Genomic DNA, 19,235 nt, shown 5'->3' with positions numbered 1-19,235 from the left:
TGCAGTCAGGTCACTTTGGCAGCTGGATGTGAGACATTCCCTCACTGCTTCTGCAGGGAAATAATTTGCACCCTCGGTGATGTTGTTGATCTTGAATGATCTGAGGTAAAACAACAGAAATGAGGATGGGCCTGGAGTTAATTGCTGTCATGGTCTGAGGGACTTCAAAGGGATGATTTTACCAGAAGCCTCATTAAATGGGTTGGATATTCTGCTGTGCTGAACAGGTGGCTGGAGTGCTCCAAAGGGAAGGGTTTGAAGATGGGAAGCCCCTCTGGGATTCTCCATGCCCACGGAGCTGCCAGGGCAGGGAGCAGCTCCAGCAGAGACTCCCAAGGTGGGCCAAGGGCTGGACTTGTGTCAGGGGAGGCTTTTGGGGGGCCACATACCCAGGCCACCCCAGTGGGTCCCCATCCTGAGCAGGAGATGCTTCTCTGGAGCCTTGGCTGGTGGGACTGATGCTGTGGAAGCCACACAGGACCTGTGTGGCCTTGGGGCAGTGGCTGTGCCCTTGGCCAGGACTCTGGATGCCATGGCAGCCTTCCTTCCCTCCACCCTCACCTACACTGCCTCCTACACAGCTTTTACAGAGCAAAACTCACCGAGGAGCAGAGAAATCCTCTATAAACCAGGATAAAGTAACATTCTAGAGGAAAGATATACAATATTCTAAATATATATATATATATATACACACACACATACACACTAAATATTTGTTCTGTTTTCCTTTTCGTTCTCTGCAGCAGAACTGTTAAATTCACAATTATGGGTTTGGCAGTGAACTGAGGGGATTTCAATTGAAATTACAGAAACTAAAATTGCAGAGATGTAACACATCTCTGTGCTTACACCTGGGTAACTAAAATGGGATTTATGCCTGATAGATAAGCAGGTATTTTGTATATCTTCATATATATATGTCAATAGTACACAAGGGGATTTATTTTCTCAGTCACAGAACCACAATAGAGGGGTTTGGGTTGAAAGGGACCTCAAAGATCATCCATGGGCAGGGACACCTCTCACTACCCCAGGTTGCTCCAAGCCCTGTCCAACCTGGCCTTGGGCACTTCCAGGGGTCCATGGGCAGCCACAGCTGCTCTGTGCCAGGTGATCATGGCAGGGGAAATCCAGATTTTCTCTGCTTCCATAGGGATGCTCCCTAATCCCACAGTTGCAAAATTGATGAGTAAAAGGAGTTGAGCTCAACTCAGGCTGCTGAACATTCAAGATGAATGTTCCCACCACACAAATCAGTTTTTTGCCCTTGGGAATCCATTTTTCAGCAGCACCCAAAAACTGCTTTTCCTTAAGTTTAAATCCCAGCAAACAAAGAGCAGAGAAACCCAAACCACACCAGGCATTTGGGACGCCCTCCTTAAGGAAGTAGCAGCCCTGGAAGAGCTGAAGTGCCTTTAAAGCACTGCTGGGTTTTCATGGAAAATGATTACAAGTTCAGAGATAATTTATAAAAGAGCGTAGGAGCTCTGTAGTTTCTGCAAACCAGTGGAAATTAATAAAAAACCCAAGGCTGGCTATTAGATAAACCCAAGCAGACAAAGTGTGTGTAACTACCCGTAGAGGGGCTGACATGATGAATGATGATGGATCCAAAGCCATCTGAAGTTTTTTAGGAATAATAGCAGCATAAAGTCATTTCTATAGGGTACCCAAATGTGCCTGAAACAACAGTATATTGAAGGTTGCATATTATGCTAAGAATGACAAGTATTTATGATTGGAAGATGTCTGGTCTGGGAATATCAGTTTTTGTAAACCTTTTCTCACTTCTTTAATCTTCAATTTAAAGACCCATCCAGAGATTAAAAAAAAAAGGCTGATTCCTAGAATTGTCCTGCAGAAATAGTAAATACCCTCTCAGCACAGTGCCTGGTACTACCCAGGTGTTTTCCTTCTGGAGGAATGAATGTTTTCCTTGGGGGACAAGTGGGGAGAGGCACCTGAGTAGCAGGAAGGAGGGTGGGCAACAGCTCAGCTCATTTAAATCCAGCTCTGCTCAACTGAACTCCTCTCTAGGACTGGGAAAGAAAAACCCTCCAGTGTGGTGCCAGTTGTGTCGAGTGAATTTTATATTAATGCAATTGTAAGTGTTGTTGAGTTTGCTGTTTGGGGGGGTCTTTAAAGTGTTGTTTCTTTTTTTTTTTTTTTTTAATTTATGGTCACAGCACTTGTGGTTAAATGTGGCAGCTGAAGAAAAATAATGCAAAGTGTAGAGAATGGACGGAAATGTGTGTAAGCACCAGGGGCATGCAGTGGAGTTTTAGAAGAGCAAGAGCTTTTGATAACAGGTTATTCTGGGAGCACAACAAACACAACCTGTGTTTGTCTCAGGTTTAGAAAGAGAGAAACTTTTGTGCCAGGCACAGATTGATTTCCAAAACCTGGGGGTCTCCAGCTTTCCCTAACCTTTGCTAGCACACTGCAGCAATGTGTTCTGTGAGCATGTTGATTCTCTTAGGTCTGTAAGAGCCTTTGAGACAGAGCTAAATTTTACAGCGTTGACTGTGGAGATTTGTGATTTCAGATGTGAATGTCCCTTTCTCAACCCTGCTGCCAGTGACCCACTGCACTGCAAGTGTCTCACATCATAAAGTGCTTATTCACAGAGGGCTCTGACCAAGGCTATCTGGAGGGTGGGAGATGCTTTCCTGGCAATGGGATGTGAACATCGTGGGGCAGATCTTCAGCTGGGAGAAAAATCCTGCTCGGTCTCTGTGGCTCAAAGGACGTCTGTTAATTCATGTGGAAAATTCGTCACCCCAGAGAGATCACAAAGTTCAGTGTCCTTGAGCAAGTGCCACACTTTGCAGTCAAGGTCAAAATGTCTTTCTCACTCGAATTCCCTTGAATTTTAATTTTTCTAAGTCTTTTAAATTATTTTATACTGAAACCTACAGTATCATCCAAGATAACTTTGAGGAATGCTGTGTGTGTTCCCCCTTTCTCTTTCACTAAGTTATTGAATTTCCACACTGGTGGGAAGCCCTGAGAGCTCACCTGGCTCCTCTGCTCATGGGCTGTGCTCATCCTGTGCAGAGGCTGAGCTCTGTGTGGCCATTACCACCAAAAGAGCCATCCAGGACTTTATTTGGTTATCCTTGAAAGAGCCTCAGTCTTTGATTTCCAATTTAGTTACATCAAATATTTGAGGAAAGTCTCCTAGCTGGAGGATTTTGGAGGGCAGATCTGGAGGATTTTGGGAGCTGGTTTGCCTGCCAGGGGTGTGCTCTGGGCACTTTTCTCATGTGTTTTGGTGGTGAATTGAGAGGTGGGATTGCCTTGTGCTGGAGCAAATCCCCCGAGCAGAGGATTTTCAGACTCCTTGGCATTGGTGCAGGGCAGCCAAGCAGCCTCGAGGCAGTGCAGCTTTCCTCCTCTCCTTTGGAGAGCAGCAAGGCACTTGGAAAAATGAATCATCTCCTGGCACAAAATCTTTCCTCCCTTGCTGCAGGAGTTTTTTGTCCTCTTGTTGGGGCATCAGGCTGCTGATGTTGTGGTTGTTTACCTCTCAAGGGACAGGTCATTTGGCTTGAATTCAAACCAATAAACCCACGAGGGTGAGGTGCTGTCGAGGGCAGCATTAACCCGGGGACAGGACGAACCATCAGCATCACTTTTGCTATTGCCCCAAAATGCCTGTGTTCAACCAGGGAAGGAGAATTTTGTCCATCATTCAGATGTGTCAGAGGATCTTTATCTTCCTTTTGAATCCCTGGTCTGTGCTGGAGCTGATGACAGGCATGGAGTGCAGTCCCCTGAGGCTCCCCCCTCATTAACGCCTGGGTTTCTTCCCCCTCAATCCAGCCCCCAGGACAGAGTGCAGTGTTCACAGCTCTGCCTCGTCTGATGGAGTCTGTTACTTCTGTGGGATTCTTTCTTCCTTCCTTTATTTTTTATTTTTAATGTGTTGCACAAGTGCACAAACATCTCAGAGGCCTCCCTCCCTCCCATCAGCCCCTCATCGTGGCTTCTACTGGAAGTCAGGCAAAGTCATCTTTACTACTGAGAATTTTATCAACTTGAAATACAAACAATTATAAAGAAGTGGTTTCAGGCAGCAAGGTGGCCCTTGAGTGCCTCAGTCAAGTGTTGCATTTATGCACTGAACTTTTAATTATGTTTTTTACATTATTCTCTTGCACTTGTTGCTTTATGTGAGTCCATGGATCAGATGAAATGAATAATATTGGGAGGAAATGGGCTGTTGGTGTCAAGTGGAGGGAGGTTTAGTGTTTCTCTGCCCATCCCTTCCAATCTTTCTGGTTAATAATGACTTGCCTTATTACATAAAGCAACTGCAGGAAAGCTTAAGTTTGAAAATCTGAGTACTCAGGGTCGGAGAAAACTGCTCTGGAGAGGGTCTGTCACCTTTCCTTTGACTTACAAAGTGTTTCTCTACAGAGGTCAGTGTTGGGAAGGTGCTGGGAGCATGGCTCTGTCCTGAGCAGCATAAATCCATAGAATATAACCCCTGTAGTTATTTGAGAGTCATTGTGTCATTAACAGATGGACTTGATGGTCTTAGGGGCCTTTTCCAACCTAATTGGACCTGTGATTAGCAGGACCCTTTGAGCCAACAGTGTCAGCTGTAGGAACATCAATGCCCTGTTCCCAGAGGTGACCCCAGAGCAGTAACCCCCATGGCAATGTTCTCCAGACCTTTCTCCTTTTCCCAGCCGGAGAAGCTTTTTCTCCAAGCTGATGCCAACCCTGCTGTGTCTGCTGCCTCACTTTGTGTGATGCATCTCCTAATTTGTGCTATTTTGACCTTCTCCAGCAGAAGGTGTGGTAGTCCTTCAGTGCAGGGCTCTGGAAGTGCCCTCAGGTCCTCCTCCCTCAACCAGTGACTGCTCTGCATGAAACGCTTCCTTTCCTGTTGTCTAAAACCCAGGGTTGCTTTGCCCTGTGCTGCCACATCCCCTGGCCAGCCAGCAGGCTCTTCTGGAGGCTTCTTGGATTCCATTAACATTTTGTTAATGAAATAGTGCTTTGTCAAAGAGTCTTGAAAACTTAAAAGGGTATTTAAGCTTCTTCTGTGAGTCAATACCATGTAATGTCAACATTACCACGAAGGGATAATTCAGAGATGTCACACAAAGCTTGTGTTATGCCATTTGCAGTCTGGCAAAACAGCTCAGCATTTATGTTGTTTAATCCATCTTCAGAAATCTTTTGTTCTGAAAAAGTTGGAGATCAATCTTGTCAGTATTTAGTGACACAAAGCTGATGTAAGTCACTGTGCTCCTATTGACTCCATCTGAGTTGCAATGATTTACCCCAGGCTCAAATTAAGCCCAAATTAGGCACATGAAAAACCCAATACCAAAATTTTAAGGAAGATGGAGCTGAATGGCACAGATCTTGGAAATGGGAATGTGGATGGAAGTAGACTGGAGGAAACAGTTTGCAATGGCCTGGGACAGTCCAGACACCATTTGAAGAGATTTAAGGAAAAAAAACCTTTTCTAAGGCTTTGTATTGGTGGAATAATGGACTTTCCTGGCTAGAAGGGAAGAGGAAATACAGAACTGGAGTTCAGATCTGAACACTGGCAGTGAGATTGGGGCCATAGGGACTGAATCCCACACTGCACGTGCTGCAGTGTCCTGGGCTTGTCACTGTCACAACCATTCTGGTCAAGGTACACAAAACCTTTATTCCCTTTCTCCTCCCTTTCTTTTTTTAGCAATTTTCTAATCATACCCACCACAGAAGGAAGCTGTTTCATCCTCCTGGACACTGCAGTGATGCTGTTTGTTTTACCTTTGTACTTTTTAATCCTTTTCCATTAAAGCTCTCTGTAATTGATGTATTTGAATGTAGTGAGAAGTGGCCTCAGCTTGCTTTGAAGAAAATAGACTGCCTTACTTCATCCTTGGCTGAATCCAAAATGCTTTCCTGTGATTATTTCTTGGCTGTGTTGAATCTATTTCCCTTTCAGACTCCGCAGATAGATGGGGTCAACTCCACAAAGTCTGGAGGGATGTGAAGTTCTTTAAATATTATTCACATATTTTGGTGGCAAAGGTTTAGTGCTTCATTCACATGCAGGATTTTTGTTTCCAACCAGGCATTGTGGAAGCAGGCAGCATCCCAGACCTGTGCAGGAGCTCAGCAGGGGGAGAGCAAGTGTGGAAAAATATTCCCAATGTTGTGTTGCTGCTGGTGGCTCAGGTATGCTGAGGTAATTTGCAGGTTCTTTGGGAGGAAGGGAGAGTTTCTGGCTCAATTGCACACAGCAGGAAGAAAAATAGTGTGAGGCTCTTCATTTTGTACTTTTTTGCTGTTTTACAACCTGGGAAACATTCAGGGCATAAATCAATTGCTCTTTCAGCAGAGGGACACAGAGGTCTTGCAGCCTCCTTGCTCCAGGTGAGGTCAGTGCAAGAGCAGTGGGAGTGAGGATAAAATGTAGACAGAAGGGAACACGGTGCCAAAGCAGGGTAGGAGACCCTCTGAGAGCAGGCTCGAGCACACAGTGTGTTCCTTACAGTGTGAAAGGGCCTCAAAGTGCTCAGCTCTTCTGGAGAGATGCCTTGTTCAAACTGGGCTGTACCTGGGTGTGTGCAGCACAAGAATATTTTGGTAATTAAATTAAATTTTAGCCTTGTCTCACAGATCCCAGAATACTTGATCAGATGCTTTAAAGGAATAATGCCTTTGCTAAGTAGAAAAATGTGAAGAAACCCCACAAATGTTACGTGAGAAGCAGAATCAGACATAAAGTTTATGATCCATCTTGGCCTGCTGTTATAACCCAAACATGGAGGGAGCACAGTGAACCTGAAACACCACAGTCAGCACTGCAGCAAAATCAAGCATGGCAATGGAGGGGATGTTTAAATTGAGGTTAAAAGAAAAAAATATCCCAGGGACTACTAATAAAAAGGAAAAACTTGATGTGGGGAGTAATGCAAGTGTATCTGTGAAGTGCCATTCAGGCACAGGCTGTCCCAAAGGCTTTGCAGCTTTTAATAAAAATACAGTGTGAATAAGAGGAGGCTGAGAGAGCAGTGCAGGATGATGTGCATTTCAATCCAGCATTTAAAAAAGGGAGAAAAAAGTCTTTGGAGACAATAAAAAGCTGAAGTGTTTCAGCTGGGAGAAACTGTGCAGAGGTGGGATTTGTGGCTGTGGTGTGGATGCTGGAAGAGAAGGGATGTGGCCACATCAGGTGTGTGATGGCAGTGGGAGCAGGGAGAGAGACCCTGCTAGCTCAGGACTGTGGTTATCAGTCCCAGAGATGGCACTGCCCTCTCCCAGTGGAAAATAGGAGATTCCCTTGCAGATGCAGAGCTTCTACATCTCATAAAATCAGGTGTTACAGTGATTTAATCAAAATTGTTCTTAAAATTACCAAGTGCCTGATAAAAAGACTCTGCAGATAATCCACGAAACCATTATGCTTCTCTTTCTCTTAATCCTTTTCTGATTTTTCTTACTCTGATCATTGATATTAAGCATCTCTCCCTGAACCCCTTGTCTCAGTTCTTCCTGTATAAATTTCAGACAACAACATTTTCTTCTGTACTTTTCTGAAAATGATAATTTGTGGGGCAAGCAGCTCTGAATTATTCTGTGTTTAGACAGTGCCCATCCAAGCACAGCCCTTATGTTATCCAGGGGCTTCCAGCTCTGATCATGGTCATTTCTGAACCAAGCAAAATATTCCCTCTCTATTGCATTAAATGGGGGTAATTGAAAGGAATCTGTGTTTTTGCTGCTCCATACTGTCCTGCACAAGTGCTTATTGTATTTTCCTTGTTTCAGGCAGTTTGAACAGGGACCTGTGCTGGTCCAGCTCATTGGAAGCTTTTGTGCAGAAACCAGGAGGATGCTACAGCTGGAGCTAATCCCTGAGTAAGTTTTCTGGAGGCCATTATGTCTCCCAGAGTTTGGAGGTTTTCTCTAAAGGAGACATTGCTCTGTGTGTGAGGCAGAGAGAAAGTGCATCGCCTCGAGGCTTTCAGTTATCACACTGCCTAAATAGCCCTTATTTTTAGTCAGAGTCTTCTGAATATGAGATCCCACTACAGGTAGGTGAAGTGACCTCTTTGGGTTTGAATCTGCTCCTCTCTGGCGGATGCAAAGCTGCAGCTTTGAACAGGAGCCCCCTCCTGCTCTGTGCAAAGCTCTTTGAATTGCCCCCGATAGGTTCTGAGGCTCCCCGGGTGCGTGCCAGGCACTTTGAAGATGAATGCCCAGAACGAGGGAAACATGAAACAAAACTCAACTCCCTTATGTCAGAGTGAGCAGCAGATTCCTCAAAGACCTGCAGCACAATGGTGCTCTTTGCTGGGTGAGAGGAAATGGGCTGTGGTTCACCAGCTTGTCAGAGCAGAGCAGAATTGCAGAGCAGGGCCGTGCTTTGGGTGGTAGAGCAGCAAAAGGAAAGGTTTGGGAGGCTCCACAATATTCAGGTCTGGCAGAACTTGTTTCAAGTTGGCTTTGTTGGGTCTCATTTGGTGGAGGGAAATTTATTCTTATTAATTTTGATTCCTCCAGAAGTTTGTTGTGCGTTCAAGGTGACAGATGTGGCAGGTCTTCTTGAGGGGGAATATTTTTCTTTGTCTCCATGAAAATCCTCACCCCTGCTCCTTAAACTCTCTGTAGCCACCATAATTTTTGGTACATTTTGGTGGTGACCACCCACAGTCTTGGGAGCTGAAGGACCCTTGGGGGAGTGGCACAGCTGTAGAAATATTTTTGTCATTTGTCTTATTCCAAATATTTCTGTGACAATTGACATGAAAATATGCATTAGTGCTGTTTTTAAACCTGATGGATCAGTTCTTCTGGCTCTAGTGTGTGATCCAAAAATTTTCATTAGCTTCAGATGAATGAACCATTTCTTTGAGGGGTTAATGGGCTTGTAATGCAAAAAAAATTGAACTGATACCTCAGGAGAGACTGGGTGTGGGAACAGAAGGGAAGGGAACAGGAAAACAGATTAAAAAACACCAAGAGAGATTTGTTAATAGTGGTTGGAGATATTCTTCTCACCTGTCCTGGGTGACTGTTCAAATGCAGATGTGTGAACTCCTGTAAAGCAAATGAGGAAAAGCAGAACCCTTCGGGCCATAATTCTTTTCCATATGTGATAGATCCCTCTTCCTTCCAATCAATTAATTGCATCCTAAAAACATCTATTTCTCACCATTGACTTTAAAGGGATTTTAGATGAGTGGCTCAGATATAGCTGTCTACACAGTAAGTGATTAAAGTTGGGTTAGATGAGCTGGCAGACTACACGGGATTTTTTTCTTCCTTCATGCCAACCCTAAATCAAAAGGCATCTCATCAGAGTATTATAAAATACAGCCTTCAGAGGGAGAGTCTTCTACTTCCATATTCTGGCATCTGAAGGGAGGAGGGAGACTCCCATCAATTTAGAGAGAGGAAAATATTTCATCTCCCTCTAGAAATCATGGCCATAATGGGAAATTCAGACATTTATGAGATTTGCTTAGCCAAGGCAGAGCTGAGCATGTGGATGCTTCTGTTTGTAGTGTTGCAGCAAAAGCAGAATAAGAGACTAATTTTAGGGGTTATTTTCATTCTTTTTTGCCCCTCTTTGATAAAGTTACCAGCCCAACTTGTACCTGAGGAGGGGCAGGCACAGTCTGTGTCACCTCACAAAATAAAAGCGTTTATGAGCCCTCTCCCCGTGACTACAAAATGGGGGTAAACTGGGAAATAGGGCTGATTGCAGGTGTTTATTAATGGGGAAACTCCCAAAGAAGCATTTACCAATTCACTAGAGAGGAATTCTCACCAAAACCTCTTGCAAGCTGTGCCTGGTTTATGTTTCAATTTTAAAACCAGGTAAGGTTGTAAGAGAGATGAGCAAATTACTGGCAATTGGTGAATATTTCCCTTGGATTTCAAAAGTTGGCAAACCTTGAATATTCTATAAATACCTTTTACATACCATAAATATCCATATATTTTAAGGCAATGTGAATTCCAAGGACAAGAGAAAGCAGAGCAAGAGCTGACTTAGTTTTAAATCAGAAAGGGACATGCATTTGTTTCCTCTAAATGTTAATTCCTCAACATAATGGGTAAAGTATCAAATTATTATTTAAACCCACAAATAAAGTGCAGGTCCCTTTTCCCATCTCTAAGTAATGTTCTCCTGCCAAAGGATAGGCATGGCTGTATTTTTTCCTAATGGAATCTGCATAGCTTTGCCCTGATAGTTCACTGCTGAATATTGATGGTGCAATAATTGGCTCTTTATTGGTATATTGTGTTTTCCTGGAGATTTTTCGACTTCCTGCAGTAAATCATTTTTGAATTTTGCTATTTTTATGGTTTGGTGTTTACAAAAGTTGGTAGTTCTGGTGGAACAGCAGGACTGTGAATAAGACTCAGGATTTTGATTTGTTGTATGTCATGAATTGGTAGCTGGTATCTCTCCTCTTATCTTTTTTAGTAGAAATATCTCAGTTGTTGCTGTCTATATTTAGCAGGAGAACTCAATCTCTCTCCTCTATCTGTTTTCTCCTATTTGTCCCTGGCTTGAAGGGTTGGTGGCACTCAGTGGTGGATAAATGCAAGGAAATCTAATAATGCCTTTCTAATATACCCATTTATCTGCTATCATATTTTATTTTAACTCTTCATGCAACTGTGCAATCATTGCTCCATTGCTATAATTGGATTTCAAAGTATATTTGTGCTATTTAATTACATCTATAGCTTCTCTATAAGTGCATTCAGAGTAATTAGTAATCTTCTACTTTTTAGTGGAATTATATTTTATATCAACTGTGCTCATTTTTCTCTTCAAATTCTTCAACACATTTGCACCAGTTTTGCTTTTTACACTGGAATTTCTGGCATAAATAATCATTAAGGGGTTTTTTTTTCCTCCCCACTGTGAATGTGAACAGAGTCTAATCCAGCTTTCACTGGAGTCAATGGTAATCTTTTCATTTCCTTCAGTGAAAACTGGATCAAGTTAATAGATTGCAAATTGCATTCAAGGCAAAGTCACATCTTATCATAGAAATAGTTGTGTAGCAACTCCTGGGGTATTGATGAAAGGTGCAAAATTGATTGTTTCCATTTTTTCTTACGGGGTTTTTTATAGATTCTCTTATCCAACTTTATTAATTTTTTAGCCCATAAGTTACAGCATTGCAATAACATTTAAAAGATTCATTTTAACTTGCTTTTCATGACAAATTACAAACCTTCCCATTTGAAGGTTTTTGTGAGTGGCTCTAGAACTTTGCTTTCCATACACCAAGTTTATCTGTTCATCTCCATTAGGATGTTTGAGAATGGGCATTTTTAAGTTTTAAAAATATTTTATCTTAATTTTCGATTGCAAACCAAATATTTGACACTTTTTTTTGCCGTTTCTCTTGTGTCACTTCAGAGTTGTGTCAGTTCATGGACAGATTTAGTCCTCTTCCTGATGAATATGAAAACCTGCAAGCACTTCCCTCTAAAACTGTAATTCCAGCAAATTATATTCCCAAGTAGGCAGAATTTTATGATGTTCGCTTTTTCCAACATGTCAATTTTGCCACTGTGGGATGGTAACTATATGTACCAAGTAAAATCTTTATTTAAAAAAAATAAATTATTGCAACTGGCTCGTTAAGGAGTTATTTTTCTCTTGTGCACTGCTCCCACTCTGTTGATTAGAGGTTTGTTGCTTTGGTAATGTGCTTCTCCTCCAGGCTGTTAATGATTACAGACACCTCTCTAACCTGTAATTTTGGGGGAAGGTTATTGACAAGGTGAGATGACAACAATTGTAATTGTTTCTATGGCTTAGAAATGTCCTTCATCTCTGCTGGCCACGTGTCAGGGCTCAGGATTTAGAGTGAAAGTGGAGCTGATGCTGAGGATTAGAGATTCTTTCTTGTGCTATTTATTCCCAAATCGTGCCAGTTCATGAGGTTAGAAAGAGCACTGTGAAAGATGAGAAATTGTTATTTAATTCCTAATGAAACATCAATGCAAATGGTGCCTATTCCACCCCCAGCAGAAGGTGACTTTGGTGGGTTGAGGATGGAGCCCCTTGGATGTCCAAGGAAAGATGCTCATCCTGGTTTGATTTTAGAGCCTCAGGAACCTTTGTGAGCTGGAGCACCTTCAGCTTCAGAATACAGGATGAAAATGATCTGTTCACCCAGCCTTTTGATTGAAAAGAGAGACATTGAACCATTTGTATTGGAGATTTTGTTATGTCTCCAGCATAGAAAAATTGTTTATGAGCCTTAAATGGAAGAAAAGTCCTTAACTATGACGATAGTTATAACTATAATAGTTGTAACTACATAATAGTTATACAGTTACTGTATAAGAGAAATTAATAGCATTTCATTACTAATCATTTGAATGGAGCAGCATGAGCATCCATGCACCTGAAATTCAAACTTTGAATCCTGCAGGTGTTTACATGGTGAGAAGTGCCTCTCCACTGATGGGAGCCACATTCCCACATCACAGGACACTCCTCATCAGAGGCTGGATTTTTCCAGTGGATGCCTTTGAGCACTTTGCACTGAAATTTTGTCAAAGAATGACTGGTGTTTTGCCACTTTAAAACCATGGAAACATCACAATGTTCTTTTAGAAATGACTCCGGGAATTAATTGCAAATGACTTATTAATGAAACAAATATTCAGCTGTCACTGGAACCAAACTCCACGAGATGCTTAATGATTATTTTTTGAGAAAACACTTTTGTGTTTGTTTGATCTGCCTTGTGTTAACAGCAGTAGGAAAGGAGGGAAGCATTTGGTGTCGGAGTGGAAACTTGAAACTGGCAAAATGGAGAGGAAAAACATCAGCCAGTGACTGGGAAATAGGTGAGAAGCCCAAAGAAAGAGCAGATCCCTAACAATCATGTTGGAAAGCTGCTCCCCCAGGCAGCCTGGTTGGGTAATAAGGGTTAGATCTGGGGGCAAACTGGGGAATCTGGAAGGGAAGGGTTTCACAGTAACATTAATTTCATCACATTCCGTTCTGGAAAATGAGCACGAAAGGCTTTGCCTCGTATGTGGTGGGTAAATGTTTGCAAACTGCAGAGAGACTCTCAAATGAATGTGAAATATCAGCTGTAGCTCTGCAAATGACAATAGAAATAAATGTTGCTAATTAGGGCATGTGCATTGCTCTTGGCTGTGGCACTGGTCTGGGATGGGCCCCCAAACCTCCCTGCCCAGCGCTGTGTGCATGGACCTTCCCCAGTGCCCATGGGCCACCCAAGGGAGACTCTACCACAGGCAGCTGGCTGAAGCCATGCATTTTTCCAGGAGTTCTCCTTTGCAAGGGCCAGCTATAAATAGGTAATCAAGCTTTTCCACGGCTGCTGTTTACAAGAGCAGGAACACAGGGCAGGACACGAGCGCGGCGGATCCGCCCGCCTCGGGAACACATCTCAGGTGTCCTTCTGCTGGTGCTGCTAAATTATTTACCACTCAGCAAGCCTGTGACTGCGTGAGATATTGAAAGGGGGGAATCTGAGGTGAAACCCCATCCGTTTACCCAGAGCTGACACTGGAATATTCATTATCACATTAAATCCAACCACAGTGAAAATGAAGGCTTCCGTTGATTATGTGCTTGCATAAAAGGCTTCTTTGGTGGCAGGCCCGTGTGCCAGGGATCTGAATATAAAATCAAGTAAGTGGAAACCATTTTTTTTTATGGTAAATTTGCCTTCTTGGAAGTTATGAGACTTGGCAGGTTTAAATTATGTTTTAAACCTGCGGTGGATTATGTGATTTTTCTAGCTGGCCGCAAGCAATACGAGATGAGCACATGCCACCCCAATCCCAGCCACAGGCCTGAGCCAGGATTTCCAATGCAAATAAAAAAAGAAATGCAGGTTTTATATGCAAGGAATAGTGCATATTTTTCTCAGTGCAGTGTTGGTTTGGCAGGGTTGGTGGGGAGGTCTCCTCTTTCCAAGTGCTGGGTCTGCACTCACCTGCCTTTCCCTGTCCCTCTTCATCCTGAGTTTGTGCTAGAGCACAGCTCAGAGAGGGGAGTGAAAGAGCACATTGGATTTATGGATGTGGAAAAGTACAGGAAAATACGTAGATTGGCCAAAAAAAGGCATGGGGTTTTTATCCATCCCTACATCCGTCCATCCAGTGCTTGCTCCTTCCCTGTCTTCCCCCTCCACCAGAGATCCTATTGAATTAAAGGCTCAATTAAATCTTCTCTGGGAGGCAGAAGAAAATGTAGAGATGCTGAGATGAAGCAGCACCATGTGGTGAAAGGCCACCTCTGGAGCAGGTTGTCCCACTGGAGGAGGAGGAGGGCTGGAGGCTCTGGGTCACTTAGGGCTGTAAAAGAGCTCCCAGGAAAACTGGCTCAGTGAGGGCTGGGTTTGGTGGTCGTGGGCATGTACAGGGATGTGAGAACAAAACCTATTTCTGTTGGTGCTGAGAACGAGGATTCGCCCACCATTAGTAATTTATTGAAAGGTGTGACTGATTGCATCAGCACAAATAATTTAAAAATAGATTAAAAAAAATAAATCAGTGTTCTTCATCCCATTATACTAACAAAAGACTTTCTAATTTGGCAAACAACAGGTAAGAAACAGGATGATCAGAAACCAGATTTGCCTGGTCAAAGATGGAGATGGATAAATCTTGATTTGGAGCATGATTGAAGTGAAGCCATCATCTTCAAAGAAATCATGGGGGTTTATTTCTGGGAATTCCAGAGATACTTTGTGGCACATTCTTCCCTTTCTGCCTCCTGTTTTCATCTGTAATTGGAAATGTATTTTGTGAGAGAGAATAAAACAAACATCCAGTAGATACAAAAGCAGCAAGGACCTTCAGCTTTGGCTAATCCCTGTAGACAGCACAGAGCGAAACAAAATGTTCTGTAGCTATAACTGAGAGGCAAAAAAAAAAAAAAAAAGAAATCTATGTTTAATAAACATTTAAAGGAAGAATTACATGTGCCACAAATCCCCTTTTATATTGCACTTAAAATCTCCTTACCTGCCCTTTAGTTTTCATGGTTTTCCTTATCTTCAGTGTCACTTAATCATATTTCAACAGGATTTGCTTCCTCGCTGCCCATCTGCTCTTCCTTTCTAGTGCAGCATTAATGCCACAACACCATCCCAGTAGCTCCCTTCTATGCCACTTTGATGTCAGACACCCAGGGATTCAGGATTTTTTCATTCAGGTTCAGACAGAAAAGAAAAGTACCTGGTTTGGAGGAGTGACAGATCCTGATTTCAAATGGAAATGTCCGGAACAGGGTGGGGGATGAAGGGTCAGAGAACAAAACTTGGACTCCTGTGGATGGGGAATGCTGGGATCCCGTGGTGGTGCTGCTCCATGGGGAGCTTCTCCTGGCCCTGGGGAGATGCAGGCACTGCTCTGCTTTGAGTCTGGGCTAAAGAGGGGTCATCCTCTGAGGATATTCACAAAATTAATTAATGAGTGCAGAGGGCAAGGCTGGCTTCACCCCTGGACACCCACCTGGCTGCACAGCTGGATCTGTGTTTGCTGAGTTAGGGGCGTCATTTGGAGAGTCTTTATGTGCTTTATTAATCCTAAAAGCACTGAATTAATAATCTTTGTATTTACAACTTATTTTCAGAGTTAAGGAAGACTTTGTGTATTGTGTCTCACCAGTTTAGGAGCAGAATGGTGTGCAAGGGCTCCTGCAAAGGGGAGAATGTTTTTCTTTAGTGTTGACAGGACCTCTCCCAAAAATGTCATGTGCTGCTTTTTGCACTAAAATTGTGAAAAAAATTTATAGAAATCCATTCTAATTCCTCATGTAATTGTAAATTAGTTCTTAGGTCACTGATGGGAACAGGTCTGTGGTACAGCTGGGGATATAATTCTCTCTCACACCACTACCTTAGCTGGACATTAAGCTCTTATGATAATTCATAAAAAACCCTTTTTTAAAGCTATCTGATGCCTGCAGTGATCAATACTTGAACCTCTATTCTTGAAACATTTTTAAATTAAATATAAATTTGGGGGATTTTTCTTCTAAGAAAGTTAATCCAAAGTGCAGCTAATCCAAATTCTGAGGTGTTGGTGCCAGCAGAAGTCACTCTTGATATTTCCATTTAATATTTGCCTCAGATCTCAGGAGGCAGAGCAGGGCTTGGTTGGCTGCAGGATTCCAGAAATTCCTGTCTCTGAGTGGGGATCAGGCACAAATGCTGCTCATTCATGCTCGGTGCAGTAAAGACAAAATACACCAGAAACTGGGTGTGCTAAAGCAGTGCCAGAGGCTCTGCCCTTGCCCTGCTGGAACACGACTCTGGACTGGCTCCGTGCTCACTCTGGGCTTGCTTGAGCTGGCTTTGGTGGCAACAAACCAAAATGAGGTGGGGTCACCCCAGTCCCACCAAGGAAAGGTGCCAGGAGGGGACAGGGGACAGAGGGACACCTGGGACAGACCTTAAGGACAAGTTTAGCGAGAAATGGTGGCTTGAGGAAGATGAAAGTGCTTTTCTTCGGGACACCGAGGTGACAGTGAGAGGGAAGAAGGCAGAAGCAGGTGAGGAAGTTGAAGCAGAGGCTGAAACCCTGAACAGTGAGAGGAAGGGGATTGTTCCACTTTGGTTTGGTCAATGAATGTGGGGTGAAGACAAGCACAGGTTGATTGTCTGGGGGAAGAGGTTTGAAGGGGAAACATGGGGCAGATGTCTGAGGCAGAGGAGAAACCACCACAAGGCTGGTCATGGGACTGGCACAAATGAAAGGGTTAGAAAAGGAGGGGTGGCTTTAGCAGTGGGAACAGGAATTAGCAAGAAAATGGAAAATGAAAACCACTCTGAGCTACATGGAAAGCATTGTTTATTGTTATTATTAATTATTGTTATTATCATCATTGCTATTATTGTATTAACTACAGACTGACTTGAATTTTACAAACAGCTTCTGTCAGAAAAGGAGAAAACAAGTTTTAAATGTTGACTTTTAATTCTACCCTGTTTATTAAGGACCATTAGTTCTGTTTTGCTAATATCTTGTAAGTAAACAGAGAGGGAAAATTCAGTGGGATAGAGATGATAAAGATGATGAACCACTGAAATTTGGTTCCACACTGGGAACATAAGGGAGAAAAGAATGCCAATTAATGCATTACTAAAAGAGAAACACCACTAGAAGTAATAATAATGGTTCTTTATTATTTATGGTGGATTTTAGAGAAGAGAGAGTTCATGTTTATCCCGGAGCAGTCGACACGAGCGCTGAAGGAAGAGAAAAACCCTTTAACCAAGCAGAAATTTCAGTTGTGAGCTGTTAAAGGAAGTCGAGCTGAATATTGAGGAAAATTCAAAAAGATAAAAATGACTCCAATTTGGTAGTTCTTCACTGGTTCTGCAGTTTGGCAGCTGTCAACATCTCAAAATATCATCTCACCCAAACTGTTGAAAGAAAGAAACCCTTTGATTTTTCCCTTGAGACTCCCAAGCTGAAAATGGACTCTTTGTAGTCTCAGCCTCATTTCAGACAGTTTTTTTTTTTTAAAACATTCTTGCTGGCAGAAACAACTAATTCATAAATAGACTCTCTGTTAATTAAATAAGTTTTATCATTTTAACTTGCCTTTTAAAATGAAAAAGAAAGTAAATCTCTAACATTTCTTGCTTTATTATGAATCTTAAGGGACTAAGCATCACATTTCTTGCATCATTAATAATGCAAATTAGTTTTTGTTTGCATCTCCTATAAGTTTATAGTTAGAAGTAAATATTTAATGCACGGATCTGGGAAATCAAATCATGGCTAGTGGAAATTTTCCCTTAGAGTTATTGAAAGGTAATGTAAGAAAGATGGGAGGCACTGTGGTTTCTGTTTATTTAACCTTTCTTGCTCTTGCTTTCCTTTCAGTAGAACTCTTTGTGACTTGTCATTAAACACTTCTCTATTCCTGCAGTATCTGTTTTTATTATCTTTACAGTAGCCACAGAATTCAGCTTTTAATACCATTTAAAGGAGAGGTGAAACACATCCATAGCCTGCTTAGGGCACTAAGGATTGTAGTTTTGGTCCTGATTACTGGCAAGAAAACCAGGTGATTATTTCTAATAATATCTAAAAACTTGTTGACTTTGTAGCAGTTTGTCACCGTTTACTTAATGAAGCAATGGCTAAATCAGATTAAACTTTGTCCAGGGCCTCTACATCATGCACAGAAATGCCTTGGGAGGGTAAAATACTCTGAGCTGTTTATTGGTTAGCACAGGGCAGGCTTAATTTAGTAAATATACCCCATATTGGGCTTCTCCTCCTTTTTTTTACACAGTATTGCAAATATTGCACCACCCTCTGTATGAAATGTCTGTAGGAATGAGATTATTGCAGACAAATTACAGCTGTTTCCCCACCACATCTGGGCTTTCTGCAGCGACTCTTCTCGTGTGTGTGGTGGATAACACAAATAATAAGTATCCTGTTATTTTGGGCGTGAAATCTGATAGTGAAAAACACACCAGGGAGAATTCTTTGGTGATAAAAATTTAAATAGACCCATTTATCAATATGACAGAGATTTGACCTGAAAGTTAAAGTGTTTGGAAGTTAAGTGGGGCTGTGTAAAGAAAGTTGAGGCTGCGCTACAGATAGACCGTGGGGTTTGTAAGTTATTAAATCAAAATAAAAGGTATTGACAAAACAATAAATTGCCTGGATCACCCCATCTAATGGGTTCTGGGAGCACTAAATACATTCTCCACACTAAAGATGTGTGAAGCTTTTTCCTTTCTCATACTTTTGTTCTTCTCCTTGAAAACATTTGCACCATGGTTGGTTTTATAACAGACTTGGCACCAAACTGGGCCTGGGGATGCTTTGCCAGGGAGCTGGCTCCGAGCAGCGGTGGGGAGCAGAGCAGGGGCACTGCTCTGCTACCAACAGGATTATTGGACTTTGCAGGTGGGGTACAGATCACTCTCTGGGGGATCAAAATAATAATAACAAACCTAATAGCTTAACTGGGAGAGGTGTTTTACTAATATCTTCTGGGCAGAGAGCACTGCAGTGCTCTTTGGTCTCCTCAGCTCCATTTCCATGCTGGAAATCCATGGGATTGAGGGGGAGCAGCACCTGGTGGTCCCTTCCAGCAGGGGTGCTTTGGGAAGCAGGTAATGCCACCTCCTCATGTCACCCCCTAAACCTTTCAGGGTGACCAGCATCTTCCTGGGAGAGGGGCTGAGCTGGCTCATGGAGGAAAAGTGAAA

General features: G+C 42.6%; 1 protein-coding gene across 7 annotated transcripts in view; it reads left to right on the top strand.

Moving 5' to 3' along the window:
• The window catches only part of LOC136562607 (uncharacterized), an 85,281-nt gene that overhangs the window by 42,949 nt on the left and 23,097 nt on the right, over positions 1-19,235 (top strand). For 4 of the 7 annotated variants that reach the window (XM_066559536.1, XM_066559535.1, XM_066559534.1 and 1 more), the window contains 2 exons: positions 6,095-6,208; positions 7,795-7,884. In XM_066559536.1, the coding sequence (XP_066415633.1) occupies positions 6,095-6,208; positions 7,795-7,884 (204 nt within the window). The remainder of the gene's footprint in view (positions 1-6,094; positions 6,209-7,794; positions 7,885-19,235) is intronic. The other 3 variants (XR_010784534.1, XR_010784533.1, XM_066559537.1) reach the window with 3 other exon arrangements.

The sequence above is a fragment of the Molothrus aeneus genome, chromosome 14 (genome assembly GCF_037042795.1).
Source record: "Molothrus aeneus isolate 106 chromosome 14, BPBGC_Maene_1.0, whole genome shotgun sequence".
In the NCBI taxonomy this organism is placed as follows: domain Eukaryota; kingdom Metazoa; phylum Chordata; class Aves; order Passeriformes; family Icteridae; genus Molothrus; species Molothrus aeneus.
Note: the sequence above shows the minus strand (reverse complement) of the source record. Positions and strands in the feature narration are given on the sequence as shown.